The sequence below is a fragment of the Callithrix jacchus genome, chromosome 18 (assembly GCF_049354715.1).
Source record: "Callithrix jacchus isolate 240 chromosome 18, calJac240_pri, whole genome shotgun sequence".
NCBI lineage: Eukaryota > Metazoa > Chordata > Mammalia > Primates > Cebidae > Callithrix > Callithrix jacchus.
Window position 1 is genome coordinate 16,656,452 of NC_133519.1, and position 19,033 is coordinate 16,675,484.

Genomic DNA, 19,033 nt, shown 5'->3' on the forward strand with positions numbered 1-19,033 from the left:
CTTCATATCCAGCCCTATCCATCCTTACCTCCCAATCTTGCTCTACATACACGTCTGCCAGAAAGGCTTCCAGAACTGCCTAAATGCCTCCAATAGCAATGTCTGAATTCTGTCTGGATCATCGCTAAGTATCCTGACCCTCGTTTCTGCACAGGCCCTGACCAAGGGTGTGCGTATTTATGGGAGGTGGTAAGGAGAAGGGGGAAGGAAAAGTGCTGTTGCTTATACTCAATTACCAGGAGCTCCTTTAGGGTAGGATCCCTTGGCCCTTACTCGCCCACAGCCAAGCAGCGACACAGGAGTGAAGAGACTGCTTGTGGAAGGAAGTTTATGAATAATGAGCTGCAGAAAAGGGGAGTGAGGATCCCCAAAGCCAGTGGAGGAGAAAAGAGGAACACAGGGAAGGTTACCTGCTCGCTCTAAGCTGTGCACACACATAAGGCAGATGATGACCATTTGAAAGATGAGAAGGTCCGGGAGGAAAGCATATCCACTCTCATACTCCTCCTCATCCTCACTGGCCAGGCTGAGGTTGGGTGAGGAGGGCAGGTAGAAAAGGCAGAGGTTGAAGTCCTCCAGGACTGACTGGCAAAGTGAGGTCAGCTCTGAGTCCACGGAGCTACAGACGGGCAAGAGTAACAAGGGAGGTTAGTGGTGGGGGCTGGGGAAGGAGAAGAGCAGGGAATACAAGATTCAGAGAAGGGCTATGGGACGCTGCAGGGGAGACCTGAGAGCACAGCAGGGAAGGGCAGCAACTAAAACAGGGGAGAGATGTGAGGATCCTTCATTCAGCCATTTCCTCTTCAACATTTCCTAAGCACCCATTCTGTGCCACACAGAGCTGCTGGGAGGAGGATGGGCACAGGACCCTTGGGAGAAACAGTGAGGAATGCCAAGAAAGGACAAACTGGCTAGGGAAGTTCCAACTGAGGGCAGAACTCAATAGTCCGCTGTCGTCAAGGCACCTTTTGTAAAGCAGTCATCAAGGCTGGGGCTCACAGGATAGTCCGAGTTCATGTCTCTTCCACTCACCTGCTTTTGGGCTGTAGGAGGCTTTGCAAATACATAAAGTTCACCAGCAGCCTTTTAATGTCTTTACATCTGGAATGAGAGGAGCCCAAAGTAAATGCTGATTGGCCCCACAGTCCCTATGGTCCTTCTGCACCAACTGCAGAAAAACCCCCACCTCCTCACAGGCCCCACTCACCGCTTTTTGCCGGGAGACAGTTTCCGAGTTTCACACTTCTTGAGTTGGTGGTACATTTTGGCTGCCTTGTCATACAGGCGCTTGAGGTTCCCATAGGCCCCCTCAAAGGACACTTCTGACTGGATGCTGTAGGAGATAGAGGTGAGCTACTGAGTCTTGGCAGGGGGAAGATAATGTTACTCTGCTGGGGCTTTGGGAAACAATGTTACTAGAAAAGATATGCTTGGCCGGGAGTGGTGGCTCACGCCTGTAATCCAAGCACTTTGGAGGCCAAGGCGGGCGGATCACCTGAGGTCGGGAGGTCAAGAACAGCCTGACCATGTTTTTAAATAAAAAAATAAAATAAATAAAAGAAAAGAAAAGATAGGCTGCTCCCAGCCTCAGCTTCCATGTACATACTCGGGGTAAAAGGCTCATGAGTTATTTATCTTTCCTGATAAAACACATACACATAACTTCTAGATTAGTCAGAGGAAAAAGGAAGTCTCAATTTTCCTTCTATCTAGAAAGGAGACAATCAATCCTCCTCTGCTGCAAACTTAACTTAGTTGTCATCCCTGAAATACATTATCCTTCATCTTTTTTTAGCATAGAATACTTCATAATGGATAGCATTTAACAAGCATTTACTATGTGCAAGGATATTTACATGCACTATTTCAATTAATCCTCATCCTCCCAAAATGAAAACACAAACAGGTACTGAGCACCCACTGTGTCAGGCAATGTACCCTAATACTGTCCACATTCACAGATGAGGACATGGAGCCTGTGAGAGAACAAGTACAATGACCAAGGTCACACAGCTAATACATGGCAGAGAAAAGCCTCCAACCCAACTGTCTTTTTTCTTTAAACTGAGTTTCACTCTATCACCTAGGCTGGAGTGCAGTGGCATGATCTCAGTTCACTGCAACCTCCTCCTCCTGGGTTTAAGCAATTCTTGTGCCTGAGTCTCCCAAGTAGCTAGAATTATAGGTGCCTGACACCACGCCTGGCTAATTTTTATATTTTTAGTACAGACAGGTTTTCACCAAGTTGGCCAGGCTGGTCTCAAACTCCTGACCTCAGGCCATCCACCCACCTTAGCCTCTGAAAGTACTTGGTTTACAGGTGTGAGTCACTGTGCCCAGCCGCCTTTTTTTTCTTTTGAGACAAGGTCTTGCTCTGTTGCCCATGCTGTAGTACAGTAGCTCAATCTCGGCTCACTGCAGCCTTAAACTCCTGGGCTCAGTTGATTCTCTTGCCTTAGCCTCCCCACTAGCTGGGACTACAAGTGCATACCCATGCCCAGGTAATCCTTTTTTTTTGGGGGGGGGGCGAGGAGATGAAGTCTCACTCTGTTGCCAGGCTGGAGTGCAGTGGTGGCGTGATCTTAGCTCACTGCACCTCCACCTACCAGGTTCAAGCAATGCTCCTGCCTCAGCCTCCCAAGTAGCTGGGATTACAGGCATGTCTGGCTAATTTTGTATTTTTAGTAAAGATGGGTTTTCGTTTTTTTTTAATTTAAAAGATGGGATTTCACCATGATGGCCAGGCTGGTCTTGAACTCCTGACCTCAGGTGATCCACCCACCTCGGCCTCCCAAAGTGTTAGGATTACAGATGTGAGCCACCATGTCCGGCCAGAGATAGGGTTTCTCCATGTTGGTCAGGCTGGTCTCAAAATCCCAAACTCAGGTGATCCCCTGCTTTGGCCTCCCAAAGTGCTTGGATTATAGGCGTGAACCACTGCACCTGGCCTGTGTCTTGTTTCTTAAAAACATGTTTTTAATGATAAAAATTGAGGTATGACCAGACTGGCCAAAATGGTGAAACCCCCGTCTCTACTAAAAACGCAAAAAAAATTAGCCCAGCATAGTTGCACATGCCTGTTGTCCCAGCTACTCAGGAGGCTGAGGTAGGAGAATTGCTTAAAGCCAGCAGGCAGAAGTTGCAGTGAGCCTCAACTGTGCCACTGCACTCCAGCCTGGGTGACAAGAGCGAAACTCTGTCTCAAAAAAAGAAAAAACAACAAAAGGTATAAAATGAAGAAACCAATATCTATGGTGAATTAAAGATAGCCACAAATTACCTGACACTCCTTCCATTGAGAACTGTGGTCTACATCTCCTTCCCTTAAATCTTGCAGGGGGCTAATGGAGGAAGGGCTATGACCAACAGAATATTATAGAAGTAACTCACAGTTTCCAGCCCACGCTGGAAACTGGCAGATACAACTTCCAAGTCTCTTAAGTCATTGTTCACTGTTAGAGCCTTGAGCCACTACATAAGTTCTTCTATCCTGTGGAAAACAACATACATGGTCCTAAGACCATATGGAGAGGGGAGGGGCCAAATGCGCCAACCCTCCAGACCTGTTAGACCTTCAGATCAGCTGAATACCAATGACTAACCCTAAACAATGCCACTAGGAGAAGGCGGATTGCCCAACTGAGCCCTGCCCAATTGTCTAACCCACAAACCAAGAGAGAATTGTTTCAGCAGAGTCAGGTATGCCCTTAGTGGGCACCTCCCAAACTTGGATATGCCTGGCTCTCTTTTGGAAGTGACCCACCGTAAATCATGCTTATAAGTGTAATGAGGGACCCAGGACAAGTAAGGAGGTGCTTTCTCTGGAAGACCTTTAAGAAATGGGAAAGATACACCCAGGCACGGCAGCTCAGGCCTGTAATCCCAGCACTTTGGGAGGCTGAGGCATGTTGATCACCTGAGGTTGGGAGTTCGAAACCTGTTTGACCAACATGGAGAAAACCCATGCCTGTAATCCCAGCTCATCGGGAGGCTGAGGCAGGAGAATCTCTTGAACCTGGGAGGCAGAGGTTGCAGTGAGCCAAGATCGCACCATTGCACTCCAGCCTGGGCAACAAGAGCAAAACTCCATCTCAAAAAGAAAGAAAGAAAGAAAGGAAAGAAAGGAAAGAAAGAAAGAAAGAGAGAAAGAAAAAATGGGAAAGATACAACAGGTTATAAATCTAGTAACGATATTTAAGAATGAACAAATGTTTGGATACATCTTTATAGCAAAAAATAAATAAATAAAAATAAAAAAGAATGAACAGGCCGGGAGCAGTGGCTCACGCCTACAATCCCAGCACTTTGGGAGGCCAAGGCGGGTGGATCATGAGGTAAAGAGATCCTGGTCAACAAGGTGAAACACCGTCTCTACTAAAAATAGAAAAATTAGCTGGGCATGGTGGCGCGCGCCTGTAGTCCCAGCTACTCAGGAGGCTGAGGCAGGAGAATTGCTTGAACCCAGGAGGCAGAGGTTGTGGTGAGCCGAGATTGCGCCATTGCACTCCAGCCTGGGTAACAAGAGTGAAACTCCGTCTCAAAACAGAAAACAAAAAATGAAAAAAAAAAAGAATGAACAAATGCAGTGGTGTATATAGAAGGCCAGCCTGTACTGATCTAGACAGGAGAGGGACCCCCAACAAGCTAATACTTAATACAGGGATCAGGTTTCCTTGACCAAGTGAACCAAAAAATCATGGCACATGGAATTACTTCAGTATCTAATTATTTTACTATTTGGATATACTTTAGTACTTGACCACTTCAGCTATGAAGACCACCCTACTCCTTTTGTTTGAAGCCCAAGTTCATTATATAGCTTCTTCTGAGAATGAATTTGGCTCAACTTTAGCTCTGATTAGGTGACAACGGTGAGTTTTTCTGTTTTCCTGGCAGTTTCTCACTATAACTTAAAAGCATTTCAGGTGAAATATTCTGTTTAGGTAATATCAGTCTCATGTGCTCTTAGTTACAGCCACCCAAAACCCTATGCTTAATCAATTTTGGGTGCCCTGAAAATGTTTTTTGTTTTTTTTTGAGACAGAGTCTTGCTCTGTCACCCAGGGTGGAGTGCAGTAGCAAGACCTTGGCTCACTGTAACCTTCACTTCCTGGGTCCAAGCAATTCTCCTGCCTCAGCTTCCCAAGTAGCTGGGATCACAGAAGCTCACCACCACACCGAGCTTAATTTTGTATTTTTGTTGTTGTTGTTCTCGTTTTAAAATGGGGTTTCACCATGTTGGCCAGGCTGGTCATGAACTCCTGACCTCAGGTGATCCACCCACCTCAGCCTCCCAAAGTGCTAGGATTACAGGCATGAGCCACTGCGGCCGGCGTATTTTCATTTTTTGAGATGGAGTCTTGCTCTGTCGCCCAGACTGTAGTGCAGTGGCATGATCTCAGCTCACTGCAACCTCCGCCTCCCGGGTTCAAGCAATTCTCCTGCTTCAGCCTCCCGAGAAGCTGGGATTACAAGCATGTGCCACCATGCCCGGCTAATTTTTTTGTCTTTTTAGTAGATGGGGTTTCACCATATTGGACAGGCTGGTCTTGAACTCCTGACCTAGCAATCACCTTGGCCTCCCAAAGTGCTGGAATTACAGGCGTGAGCCACCACGCCCTGCCGAAAATGTTATTTTATATCCTTTTTTTTTTTTCTGAGACAGAGTTTTGCTGTTGGTACCCAGACTGGAGTGCAATGGCACGATCTCGGCTCACCGCAACCTCCGCCTTCTAGGTTCAAGCAATTCTCCTGCCTCAGCCTCCCGAGTAGCTGGGATTACAGGCATGTGCCACCATGCCCAGTTAATTTTTGCATTTTTAGTAGAGACAGTGTTTCACCTTGTTGACCAGGATGGTCTTGATCTCTTGACCTCATGATCCACCCGCCTTGGCCTCCTAAAGTGCTGGGATTATAGGCATGAGCCACCACGCCCGGCCTATTTTATATCCTAACAGATGAGAGTGAGACGCAGGAAAGCAGTGGTTTACCCTGCTGGTCCCTCCATGTGTATTACCACATTAACACACTCTAGAATTCTGATGCTCTTGTCAGAAGCCACTTTGGTAACATTTTACCAACTGTATCAAGTTTATTTCCTTCTTCTGGAAAACAGCAATCTTGTATTTTGCATAAGATAATAAATATTTTAGCTGCCCAAGTGCATACAGATCCAGCAGTTAGGTGAAAAGCAGGAGGGCTGTGTCAGAGTCCCTCTGAATGGAGGGACCCTTCAATCTTAGCATTCCCCTATCTCATCCACAAGCTAGAGCAGAGAGGAAGGGAAGATGGAAAACAAAGCAGGAATAATATGCACACAAAAGCAGGCTGGAATAAGTGCTGGCAAATACTCACCAGCGCAGGTAGCAATACATGGCTTCCACATTATAGTACTTGCTGCCTGCCAGGGTGCCCAACTGATTGAAGGGCATTCCTAAGGAGAAAGAAAATTCATGCAGTCTAAGGCCACAATACTCATTCAAAGCTGCCAGGCCCAACCAATGTTAAGCATCAAAGAACTTGTGGGGAAAACAGCTGGGTCTGCAGGTAACACTGGCATCTCAGTTGATTAGCAGCTTTATCTTGTTCCTCTAGGGGACTACTGACCTCTTCTTATGTCTACCAGCTTGTTCCTGCCTGGTATGCCAGGTGTTACCTGAAATGATGGAGTACCATTCCTTTGGCTTCCACTATGGCTCTTCCGAGGTTGATGGAATGCCATGAAGCCCTCTATCCCAGCTCTGAGTGCTCATTCCTACATGCAAATCCCTATCTCTCTATATAATAGAGTCTGATCCTTTATCTCACTGTGCTCCTCTTTCTACAAGAGACCTCAGGGACAGGAAAGCCATCTTCTCTTTTCCTTCTATTCTGCCTCACTCCTTCTTAGATCAAGACTTTCCCATTCATCTTCCCCTTCCACCATTTTCTGAGTGTGTTACAAGAGGGAAAAGGTATATACAAGGTAAAGTATGAGAGAGCTGAAAATGAAGAGGAGCTGGGGAAAATGAGAATGAACTGCCTGCCATCTCAATATCATCATCATCTTCCCTAGGAAAATCCTACTGGATTGGGAGGCCCAAGTTGGGGACAACTTACCAATCTGAGGAGCTACTGACAGGGCTTGGTAGTAAAATCTCTCGGCCAGTAGCTCAGTATCTACACCAGCTAATTCATTCTGATATCGTGCTGCACAAGAGAGAAAAGGAAGGGAAACTCAATGATTCTAAGTTTGAGAAAACCCTCCCCCACTTCTGGGAGTCCACTCTGAGGAGCTGTCACAAGAGCCTAGAAGGAAGGTACCTGAGCTAGGAGGCAAGCTGCTAGGGTCTCTGGCATAGTCCTAAATCTGCATGACTATGGGCAAATTGTTCAACTCCCTCTTCCTTGCTGGTAGGTTCAAAATGTAAAGAATATTTAGTGTTTGTGAAGTAAAAAAGCTCTTTTTTGTTTTCGTTTTCTTTTCTTTTTAAGAGACAGGGTCTTGCTGTCATCCAGGCTGGTCTCAAACTCCTGGGTTCAAATGATCTCCCACCTCAGCCTCCCAAGTAGCTAGGACTACAGATGTGTACCACCATGCCCAACCTGAACAGGCTCTGCTTGACAATCTCCTCACAATGAAGGGGAGCTGCAGCACACATAAATGCTTGCAAACACCTCTGATATTTAGTTCTGAAATGCAATTGCTCAATTCTACAGAGAAGACATTACTAATGACACTCTGGTCCATCAGCTATGAAACTGCTGACTCTCTGTACACATTGCTCAATGAGGGGTCCAGGAGTGGGCTGGGGGCAGGGATAGGAGACTTAGGTCAGTAAGAGACAATGCACCCAACAGTCACACACCAACAGCCTAATGAGGAACCACCGTCTATCAGGAATGAGAGACCCCAGGGACCATAAAGCAAGAGAGTACTTTTCCATCCTTAGAAACATCGGTTAGGGAGATAAGTCCTCCTTGATGTCTAATTACAATCCCTGTGCTGAAGTTTCTATTCATGCAGGAGTCAATAAAGATAAAAGAAACACTCAAAGAAGAAAAATATCCAATTAAAATCTTCTCAACCCACTACTGAAACAGAATTATTATCCTGATTTGCTCAAAGATCAGTCAATTCCCTTTTTCCTGTATTCACTGATCCTCTCTGACTCATGGAAGGGCAGTGAAAAGAAGGAATCATTGAAACACACGGGAGGGAAAAAGTTATCAGAGGCTAAACTATCCCTCCTGCTCTCCAACCATGTAATGGGTGTTACCAACAACTGAAGCAGCCTGGGACTGTCCTGTAACCCGAAACAGAGAAAATGAAAGGTACAAATTCTTACACAAATCCCCCAGGTACACTAGACATCGGTGGCATGCCATCTGTGCCCAATCCATCTCCTTCCCTGAGGCAGACACTGGCTTCTTGCATCCTATGAGATAAAGAGAAAGAGATTTATGAGCCATTCTTCTGCTTCCCCACACCTATGGGGAAATACCTCTCCAATGTGTAGAAAGGAGACTAAGAATCTAGGGTCAGTCTTGGAACACTAACTTCCAGGACAGAGAGACACTCATCCAGGACACGCGGAGAGACACAGAGGAGCACAGGTGGGCATACACAGGAACACAGAGACTTACAGGCAGATTCATTCATAGGACAGGAAGGAACCCGAAGAGGAGGGCTAGGGCCCTCAACCTAGGATGGCACCTTGAGGGAAGCTCATCACAGGAAGGCTTCCAGAAAGGAGGAAGAGATGAGCCTCAAGTATGAAGAGGGTCATGAGTGTCTTGGGTAGAAGTTATGTACATAAAGGTAAAAGGTTTTGGGTAAATATGGGAAACTAATCTGCCCAAGAATGAAATGTGAATGAGGCCAATTAAAAAAAAAAAAAGCAAAAACAACGACAACATTTAAAAAAGGAAAAAAAAAAATTAAAAAATGTGAACGAGGCCAAGGCAGATGCTCTTCTTAGTGGAGGAGGTCCACAGAGAAGGCGGACTATTGGAGAGTCTGCCCATGAAGGAGAAAAGTGAGCTTGCCTTGCCTGAGGCTGCTGATGGCCAAAGCCAAATATGCCTGAACATTCACCTCTCCTTTCCAGTAAACTGCCTGGTAACTTCAGAGAGCTTAAGATCTTTGGGAGGCAGTTTTTCCATGTGCCAGAAACTCATTTAAACATTCTACAGTATTTTTTTTTTAAGAGATGGGATCTCGCTATGTTGCCCAGGCTGGAGTGCAGTGGCTATTCACAGGTGCGATCCCACTACTGATCAGCATGGGAATTTTGACCTGTTCCATTTCCAACCTGGGCCGGTTCACCCCTCCTTAGGCAACCTGGTGGTCCCCTGCTCCCGGGAGGTCATGATATTGATGCCGAACTTAGTGCAGACACCCGATCATCATAGTACACTACAGCCCAGAACTCCTGGGCTCAAGCAATTCTCCCACCTCAGCCTCCCGAGTAGCTGGGACTACAGGCACGCACCTGTAGCCTGGCAGCATTCTACAGTATTAACAATCCTCACAGCAACAGCAACCTTATGAGGTTACTCTTATTTTTTTGAGACAGAGTCTTGCTCTATCACCCAGGCTGGGGTGCAATGGTGCGGTTTTGGCTCACTGTAACCTCTGACTTCTGGATTCACGTGATTCTCCTGCCTCAGCCTCCCCAGTGGCCAGGATTACAGGAGTACCACAACGCCCAGCTTATTTTTACATTTTTAGTAGAGACGTGGTTTCACCATGTTGGTCAGGCTGGTCTCGAACTCCTGATCTCGTGATTTACCTGCCTCAGCCTCCCAAAGTGCTGGGATTACAGGCGTGAGCCATCACACCTGGCCAAGGTTACTCTTATTACGTCCATTTTACAGTTGAGGAAATCAAAGTCGAATAGCTGCTAAGCAGCAGAGCTAGGATACAAAAGGCTCTAGAGACTGTCCTCTTATCCATTCCACCTTACTGCCTCTTGAGTGTATTGCTTCCACTTGGAAAAGCCATTCCCAAAGTTTTCTATAGCTACCTCTCAGTTGGCTGAATGGAGAAATCAGTGAAGAGAAAAACTAAAGTGGTTTGGGGAACTAACCCTCTGAAGTAATCTTTTTTTAAAGCTGTGGATGCCTCTATCTATCTGGTAACCTATGGAGATGGTGCCGAAATAATGTTGTCTTTGTTTTTAGATAACGCGGTTTTTTTGTTGTTGTTGGTTTTTTTTTTTGGAGAGAGAGAGGTCTTGCTATATTGCCCCAGCTAGAGTACCAGTAATGAAATCATGGCTTATTGCAGCCTTAAACTCCTGGACTTAAGTGATCCTCCTGCCTCAGCCTTCCAAGTAGCTAGGACAACATGCACACACCACCATACCCAGTTAAACTTTTTAATTTTTTTGTAGAGATGATGTAGGGTCTCACTATGTTGCCCAGGCTGGTTGTGAATTCCTGGTTTTAAGTAATCCTCCTGCCTTGGCCTCCCAAGGTGCTAGGATTACAGGCATTAGCCACCACTGCTGGTCTAAATGTTTTTTTGTTCTGTTTTGTTTTTTGAGACAGAGTCTCACTCTGTCACCCAGGCTGAAGTGCAATGGAGCGATCTTGGCTCACTGCAACCTCTGCCTGCCGGGTTCAGGTGATTCTCCTGCCTCAGCCTACTGAGTAGCTAGGATTACAGGTGCGTGCCACCATGCCCAGCTAAGTTTTATATTTTTAAGAGAGATAAGGTTTCACCATGTTGGCTAGGCTGGTCTCGAATTCCTCACCTCAGGTGATCCACCCCCCTTGGCTTCCCAAAGTACTGGGATTACAGGCATGAGCCACTGCACCTAGCCTAGATGTTTTTAAATACATAAAACACAGGTGCTCTAATTCTGATCACAGAATTCTTCCATATGGTGACAAGGACACAACCTCCATCTCTGACCCAGAATGTCTGTCCTGGTGATGGAGGGGAGAGAGAGAGCAGGGAGAGCTGGGGAGGAGCTTTAAAGGGTGGCTGAACTGAAAAGAAAACTTAACAACTGGAAAAGCAGATAAAATTATAGCTGCCAGTACCTCAGCTGGTGGAAAAGGGATTTGTACTATCTTGAAAGACAGTCCGTAATTTTCCCAACGTATCTAAAGATTTCAATACTTTCATTAAACATTGGGAAATAATCTTTAAAGTCAAAAGAAACGGTCCTGGCCAAATTCAACTGGAAGAAGAAAAGAAACGTTATTAATACCACCTTTCAGTGGCAGATCTACTCTAGGTCTTTCTGTCCCTCCCTCTGCCTGTCCACAATCCCAGGCCTCTCTCTTTCCTTAAGATTTTTACCCTAACTCATACGACTGGATAAATCCAAACTTCATAAACTATTTGTATGTAGGTCTGCTAGAACTCTCTCTGCCTGGCTGGGTCACAGACTACATGAACCCTGGGGGATAAGGCCAGAGGCAGAAGCATGAGAACCTGCTCAAGTCCACCTTTCAGGTTCCACTGACCTATGAGGGGGTCAGTGACGTGGGTCCAGTCGATGCAGCACTGCAGTTCCAGCTGGTAGTGGGACTGGATATAGAGAAGGAGATGCTGGTAGAAGCCAATACCAGCAACCAGGTGCGTCCTGTAGGCACATTCCAAAGTGCTCCGGCTGTGGATGTGCTACAGAATGGGAAAGGGAAGGGGGCTGGTTAAGCAATAAACTCAGAGTTCCACTCGCCCTCCCCTATCCTGTTCATCTCACTTGGCTCGGGAACTTCGTCTACATCTCCTCTCACTCACAAGTTACTCCCATATTCTTAGCTCTAACTCTCTGGTCTTCCCATCTGGGATGAGACTTCTCTCCTTCTCCAATCCTCATTACATCTGACTCTCTCCCTCCTTTCTGCCATCTTTTCTTGGCTCCCTTACTTCCAACCATGTTCTGGGCCCACTTTCCTAGCTGTCTCTTCCTTCCTTGGCTTTCACTCTTTAGATAAGGACCCCTTACCTTTTTGTTAGTCTTGATAAGCTGGATAACTTCATAGTATACCTTTCTCCACAGCAGCTCCTCAGCCTTTCTCCCATAGTCCACTGGGTGCAGGAACATAAGCTTGACGCAGAGCTCACGAAGCCTGGGAGGGTGCAGGGGAGCATAAGAGACAGCCCATTCCTTGGAGTGGGGACACAAGAACTGAGGGAAAGGAGTCATGCACCAACACCCCCACTAACAAATCTCTGTCCTTCCCAAGAGACATGCAGGGTCAGTGTGACCCAGCACAATAGCAGCCTAGGAAGGTAGTGGGAGCCCCAAAAGATAGAAGCATGAAGCACTAGCATTTTAATAATCCTCACATTTTCCCTCTGTATATTTTGCTCCCTTTTTCTCTGCCTTTTTATCCCTTTTTTTCCCCCTTCATTATGCAATATGGCAGCCTCCCTTGACTCAAGACCCCTCCCTTGGGTCTTTTTTTTGAGACAGGGTCTCACTCACTCTGTGGCAGTGGCAAGATCAGAGTTCACCGTAAACTTAAACCTCTGGGCTCAAATGAACCTCCCACCTCAGCCTACTGAGCAGCTGGGATTACAGGTGTGCAGCACCACAATCAGCTATCCTTTTAATTTTTTTGTGGAGACAGGGTCTTGTTACATTGCCAGGTCTGGCCTCAAACTCCTGGGCTCAAGTGATCCTCCCTCCTGCCTTGATTTCCCAAGGTGCTGGGGTTACAGGCGTGAGCCACTGTGCCCAGCCTTCAATGCAATTCTTTTTATTTTACTCTACTTTTTAGATGTAGAGGCTGTGTTACTTTATGGCACCAATCTATTAGATATAAAACCTACAGATGGAGTGAGGGATCCTAGCTCCTCTCTTAGGAAGGCCAGAGACTTCAAAGTCCATTAAGATATCATGAGGTCAGGAGGTAAAACAGTGTGTGTTTATATATCTGAAAAGGTTTCTTGTAGAAATAGGGGGAAACAGTAAGGACCTATAGTTTAGAGTCTCTAGCTTACTTGTTCCTCAGGCTAATATTTTCTGGTTTGAATACTTCTTGATAAGCGGTTTTGTTGCAAAGGATGAGGTCAAGTCGATGCACAGCCTCCACCACAGCCCTGCAGGGAAATACAGGCAAATACCCCTGAGTCATATGCATGGTCCGGAGGATGATGCCGGGACACTGATTCTAGAGGAAAAGCTAAAGAATTAGCGTTGAGGAAAAAAGAAGGCTGCAGGCTGAGCTCTATACAAAACAAGATGAACACAGTCTCCATCTTGATGCAATAACCCCTGCCCCTCCCCACCCCCACCCATCAGAGACATTTGGCAATGGTGGAAACATTTTCAGTCATCACAACTAGGGGGATAGAGGGTTGTTACTGGCATTTAGTGGGTGCTGTTAAATCTCCTGTAATGCACAGGACAGCCCACCACAATAAAGCATTACCCTACCTAAAATGTCAACAGCCTCAAAGTAGAGAAACTCTTTGGTGAGGAAGGCTCTCCCAATGGAAAGAACACAGGCTGTGATGCCAGGCAGAAAATCTAGGGTTTGAACCCTGGCTGTGTCTAACTCCGTGCCTTTAGGCAAGTTACCCACCCTTTTAAAGTCTTAGTTAACACATCAATAAAAATGGAGACAATAATAGCAGCTACTTCAGCGGACAGTTGTGAGGATTAAATAATTTACATACAGCTCTGGTATATGGTAAACATTCAATAAGTAATGGTGGAATGAATAAATTATGATTCTATAACGCCTTATTATCCCTGACACAAAGGAAAGGCATTTCTAGTATAAAATTCTGCTATGGAATTGTGGGGTATGGGAAAGTAGAGGGAACTCCTAGGCTGCTTAGCTGTAAACAGGATTCTGGCAAACCTGGATTCTGCTGAAGGAATTGAACATAGTGGTTAAGAGTGTAGGCATGAGGCCGGGCATGGTGGCTCACGCCTGTAATCCCAGCACTTTGGGAGGCCAAGGTGGGCGGATCACTTGAGGTCAGGAGTTCTAGACCAGCCTGGTCAACATAGTGAAACCCCATCTTAAAAAAAAAAAAAAGAGTGTAGGCATGAAACCAGACCACCTGGATTCAAATCTTAGCTCTACTTCTTACCAGCTATGTGGTCCTGGGCAAAATACCTTACATCTCACTTCATCGAACCACAAAACGGGAATATTATTAGCTAATACATGACGCACCCGTAACAGTGCCTGGTATACAGTAATCACCCCAAGTCTTAGTCTCCATCCTTCTTGTTCCAAGGCTGAGGGGGAGACTCCAGGCACTAAGAGGTAATTAAATCTGTCATCACAGCAAAGAAAAAGCCACAGAAACTCTACAATGGATGGCCAAGAAGTCCCAGAGGTAGGCCTCATATCTGGAAGGGTAAAACCCAGAGGACATCAGGCAGCAGCTGTAAGAACATTCAAATCAGGCACAACTGTGGACACAAAAGCAACAAAAACAGAGTGAAGATTTCCAAACAAACCAAGAGGTGCTCCCAGGCCAGGAAATGTGGGCCACAACAGTTGGCATCCTGTGGTAGTAGTGGCTCAGGAGGCGCACTACTAAAAGCTGCCCTACACAGAGTGAAGTGACCGCCAGCACCCAGCAGAGTGGCTGGGATGGTAATCGATGCCTTCTCACAGGCAATCATGTTTCTCCAAACACCTGGACAGCCTGGAGATGGATGCCAGGCCTGGCCCTTGATGCCAGGGGCAGTACCAGTGATTTACTTTATACCAGCTCAGTCCCTAGGGCATGGCTTTTATTTTTGGTGCCATGGAAAAATCTAATGGGAGTATACATTTTTATAGACAAGCTCCATAGCTCTCCTTATATCCTTAATCCAAAAGAAGGTAAATAACCACCACTCTAGAAGTTCTCATTGCAAATGCTTAAATGAGAGGGCTCAGTAGTTTTTTCCTCATTTTCCATCAGATCATAAGCTCCTCCACTAAACTATAATCTCTAGTAGAACAAAAACTACAAAATCTAGTCTTGTGTTTCATTCACTATTGTACTCCCAGGCCTAGCAAAAAGAAAAAAAAAATTTTTTTGAGATGGAATCCTGCTGTGTCACCCAGAGTGGAGTGCAGTGGTGAGATCTCAACTCACTGCAACCTCTGACTCCCAGGTTCAAGCAATTCTCCTGCCTCAGCCTCCCAAGGAGATCGGATTACAGGCACCCACCACTACACCCAGCTAATTTTTTGTACTTTTAGTAGAGATGGCTTCTACTCTAAGATGGTTTCACCATGTTGGCCAGCTGGTCTCCTATTCCTGACCTCATGATCTGCCCGCCTCGGCCTCCCAAAGTGCTGGGATTACAGGCATGAGCCACCGTGCCCCGCCAGAAAAATGTTTTTAAAAACACATAACTAATGAATTGGCCTAATTGATTGGTGCTTGTGTCCTTTCCAGGCTCCTTTCTCCTGCTGCCCTTTCTTCTGACTTAAAATATTTCAGATTTTCATATCCGTAAACAGCTAGGTGTGGGAGTTCCCCAAATTTCTGAAGCTTGGGGTGACAAGTCCATAGTCTAACAACACATTTATCTCGAGCAGAGAAACCAGACTTTCCTCCTTCCACTGATCACCACTGCTATAATAAATTATAAAAACAGTGACTGGCTGCCTCAAATTTCTACCCTGCTCAAAGCCAACACCACACTTACAGGCAAATACCCATGTGCACACAGGTAAGCCACACACGCAAATACATCAGCTTAGGTTAGTCCTGTGAATGTAGTGGTTTAAGAAGGAACTACACAACTGGAAGGATGACCAGAGCCATCCCCAAAGGCTGGAGACAAGGAATATTGCAGACACGGCCCATGCTCTGTCTGACACGCAGCACTGACACTGGGCAGCATGATGAGGCACGCGTGCCACCCTCAGCCAACTCCTCACCCCCCTGGGGACTGCTTGGGGCAGCCCACAGTGGAAGTCCAGGGGCTGCTAGATTGAATCATTTTTCTATTTTTGGAGCAGCCTATACTCCCCTCTGCCTCTGGCTTACAAAGTCAGAGAAGGCAGGATGCCTACTCAAAGAGGAAAAGACAACATGCTATGAGAGTCGTCTTCTCATGCAAATATCCGTGTTCTATAACGCCTGAGCTACATGAAAACCCCAAACCCCACTATGTAACAGAAGGCACAAAACTCAGTCTGCAAGCGTTATACGATTTTGATCCAGTTGTGGAGCCCATGTTCTAGTTGACCTACACAACAACTCCTCCACCCTTGATGGGAAGAGCTCATTCTGGCTTGTTCCCAACAGAGGGCTGAAGGGCTGAAGATGTGACTTGTGGAGTGTGGGTGGCATTATGGAAATCAGAAACCAGGAACGCAAGTTGCCTGGCAAGAGACTACAGTCATGAGGCTGGAAGGAAGGCAAGACTCAGGCAGGAGTCCCCAGGTGCCCCGAATTGCCTCCCCAAGTCCCTGGAACGCTCTGGACATAAAGTGGTTCGTGGCCCTTCCAGGCCAAGACTTTCTCATTCAGACTCCTCAAAATTAGAGGTGTATGGGACTTTAGAGCATATCCAATTCAAATATCTCCTTTTAAGGATACAACTGAAGCCCAAGGTCACACGGTGAGAGAGTGGCAAAGAAAGGACCTGAACCTAGCTCTACGGACTTCAGTCCAGGACTCTCCCCTGTAAATCTCACAGGATTCCAAGCACCGTTCCCTTCCGGGTTTTTCTCCACCTGTGACCCCACCTTTACCTACCCAACCCTTCTAGCCTTCAATTCCCACCCTACTACCCCAACTCCACAAAGCTTGGGACTCGTCCCGACCAAGCACACTGTGGAGGGGATTCCTCCACGTGCTTCCCTCCAAATCTCCCACCCACCCAATTCCTCCTTTCAGTTCCATCCCGAGTTACTACGGGACCCCGCCCCGCCTCCAAAATTGCATCCTCCTTCCCCGCCCGCATCTCACCCCAGCTCCGGGTCCCGCCCGCCGGGGAGGCCCCGCCCTTCGCCGTCCCCCCACTTCCCTTGGCGGCTGCTCTCACGCCCCGGCCCCTCTCACCGGTAAAGCCGCTTAGTGTGGAGGACTTTTGCTTCGGGCTCGCTGCTCTCCCCTGTGGGGGGGCCTTGGCTCATGGTGGCCGGGTCCGGGGGCAGCTCCCGGTCACAGGCCCCCGCCACCCACCACTACCGCCACCTCTGCTGTCTCCGGCCGTAGCCGCAGCCGCCGCCGCCGCCGGCCCTGCTCGGCCGCCATCGCTGTGAGGCGGCTGCCCGCGACAGCTCCTCCTCCTGCTGCCAAATCTCGCGATGGCAGCCACACAGTTGCGGACCAGTGGCCTGCTGCTACCAAATATCGCGAAACTCGTTTTCCCTCCCGGGAAGTTGCCAGAACTAACTCTGGGCAGCACGGCCTCTTTCCGGCTTCTCCAAACCCTTGCGAAAAACTTTATTGGCAAAGCTATCAGAGAACGGACAGTTTACCCAGGGAGGTAGCCAAAGCTTAACTGTATCAGGGCAGGTGAGCTCACAGCTAGGAGTGGGACTGCTTTGTCCTACAGTGATCATTTGGTCCATGCTTTTGCCCCTTTTCCCCAGTCCCGCTTGAGCCAAGCATCTTTCAGATTACTGGTGAGAGTGACTCCAGCTCTCCCTTTCCCCCCATAATTTAAACAAACGAAAAGTGCATGTGAAAGTTTCCTTGGAAAGGGCCAAACATCACACAGCAATAAAGCCCTGGAAGAAATGACTCTTCTTGTACAAGCGTCTCGGCCCTTCGGCTCCCCCTCCCAAAAGATTTCCAGTTTGCATATCTCTTTTTTTCTTTTTCTTTCTTTTTTAGAGTCGGGGTCTCGCTGTGTTGCCCAGGCTGGAGTGCAGTGGCTATTCACAGGCATGATCCCACTACTGCTCAGCACGGGAGTTTTGACCTGCTCCGTTTCTGACCTGGGCTGATTCACCCCTCTCCTTAGGCAACTTGGTGGTCCCCCGCTCCCAGGAGGTCACCATATTGATGCCAAACTTAATGTAGACACCCGATTGGCATAGCGCACTACAGCCCAGAACTCCTGGACTCAAGCGATCTCCAGCTTCAGCCTCCCGAGTAGCTGGGACTACAGGCAAGCGCCACCACACCCAGCACATATCTATCCCTTACCAGCCAGCAACATTTATTGAACTCCTGTCTTCCGGCCACAGTGCAGGATTCTAGGGACACAGAAGTGAGCAAGCTAGACACTATCTCTGCTCTCACAAAGCTCAAATGACTTTAGGGATAAGGTCTCATAGGAATGACATGCTACTCCCTCACATTTCTATCTCCTGATCCTCACGCTGGAAATCAGGGCAGGTGGGCTCACAGCTAGGAACATGACTGCTTTGTCTTGCTTTAGCTTAAACCTAAGTTTAAAAAGCAAGAGGTTTTTTTAGGCCAGGCCCAGTGGCTCACGCCTGTAATCCCAGCACTTTAGGAGGCCAAGGCGGGCAGATCATGAGGTCAAGAAATCAAGACCATCCTGGCCAACATGGTGAAAACCCCTCGCTACTAAAAATAATAATAAAAAAAATTAGCTGGGCGTGGTGGCACCCACCTGTAGTCCCAGCTACTAGGGAGGCTGAGGCAGGAGAATCGCTTGAACCCGAGACCCAAAGGTTGCAGTGAGCAGAGATCGTGCCACTGCACTCCAGTCTGGGTGACAGAGGGAGGCTCTGTCTCAAAAAAATAAATTAAAAGCAAGGGTTTTATGCTTTTGTTTTTTGGGTTTTTTTTTTTTTTGGCCTGTGTACACATTGTACTGAGAACATAAATTGCCCTTCCACCGCTATGCTCCTGGCTCCAGCCACCCACCTTCTTTCTGTTCCTGAAACAGCCTAAGTCTTTGCCACCCATTGGTCTCACTCACTTGCTGTTCCTCTGCCTGTAACACTCATACTCTTGATTTCCCATCAGATTTCAGCTCAAACATTACCTTACTAAAGAGGTCTTTCCTGTTAAAATTGTCAAACTGATTTAGTTGCTAGTCTTCATTATGTTACCCTAATAGAATATAAGTTTCTCAAGGGCAGAGACCTTGACTGTCATCTTGTTCTGTTCTTCTGTGTCTGCCTAGAAAAGTGCCTA

The 19,033-nt window shown here is 47.1% G+C and overlaps 1 protein-coding gene across 3 annotated transcripts in view; it reads right to left on the reverse strand.

Annotated features, from left to right (window-relative positions):
• The window catches only part of SMG5 (SMG5 nonsense mediated mRNA decay factor), a 43,781-nt gene that overhangs the window by 17,225 nt on the left and 7,523 nt on the right, over positions 1 to 19,033 (reverse strand). For 2 of the 3 annotated variants that reach the window (XM_035279043.3, XM_035279042.2), the window contains 9 exons: positions 12,947 to 13,045; positions 11,946 to 12,069; positions 11,461 to 11,617; positions 8,328 to 8,417; positions 7,099 to 7,188; positions 6,355 to 6,433; positions 1,208 to 1,333; positions 1,033 to 1,101; positions 411 to 619 (listed from right to left, as the gene is read on the reverse strand). In XM_035279043.3, coding sequence (XP_035134934.1) covers positions 411 to 619; positions 1,033 to 1,101; positions 1,208 to 1,333; positions 6,355 to 6,433; positions 7,099 to 7,188; positions 8,328 to 8,417; positions 11,461 to 11,617; positions 11,946 to 12,044 — 919 coding nt within the window. In that variant the 5' untranslated portion in view covers positions 12,045 to 12,069; positions 12,947 to 13,045. Of the gene's footprint in view, positions 1 to 410; positions 620 to 1,032; positions 1,102 to 1,207; positions 1,334 to 6,354; positions 6,434 to 7,098; positions 7,189 to 8,327; positions 8,418 to 11,460; positions 11,618 to 11,945; positions 12,070 to 12,946; positions 13,046 to 16,975; positions 17,195 to 19,033 lie in introns of those variants that run through there. The other variant, XM_008984598.3, reaches the window with a different exon arrangement.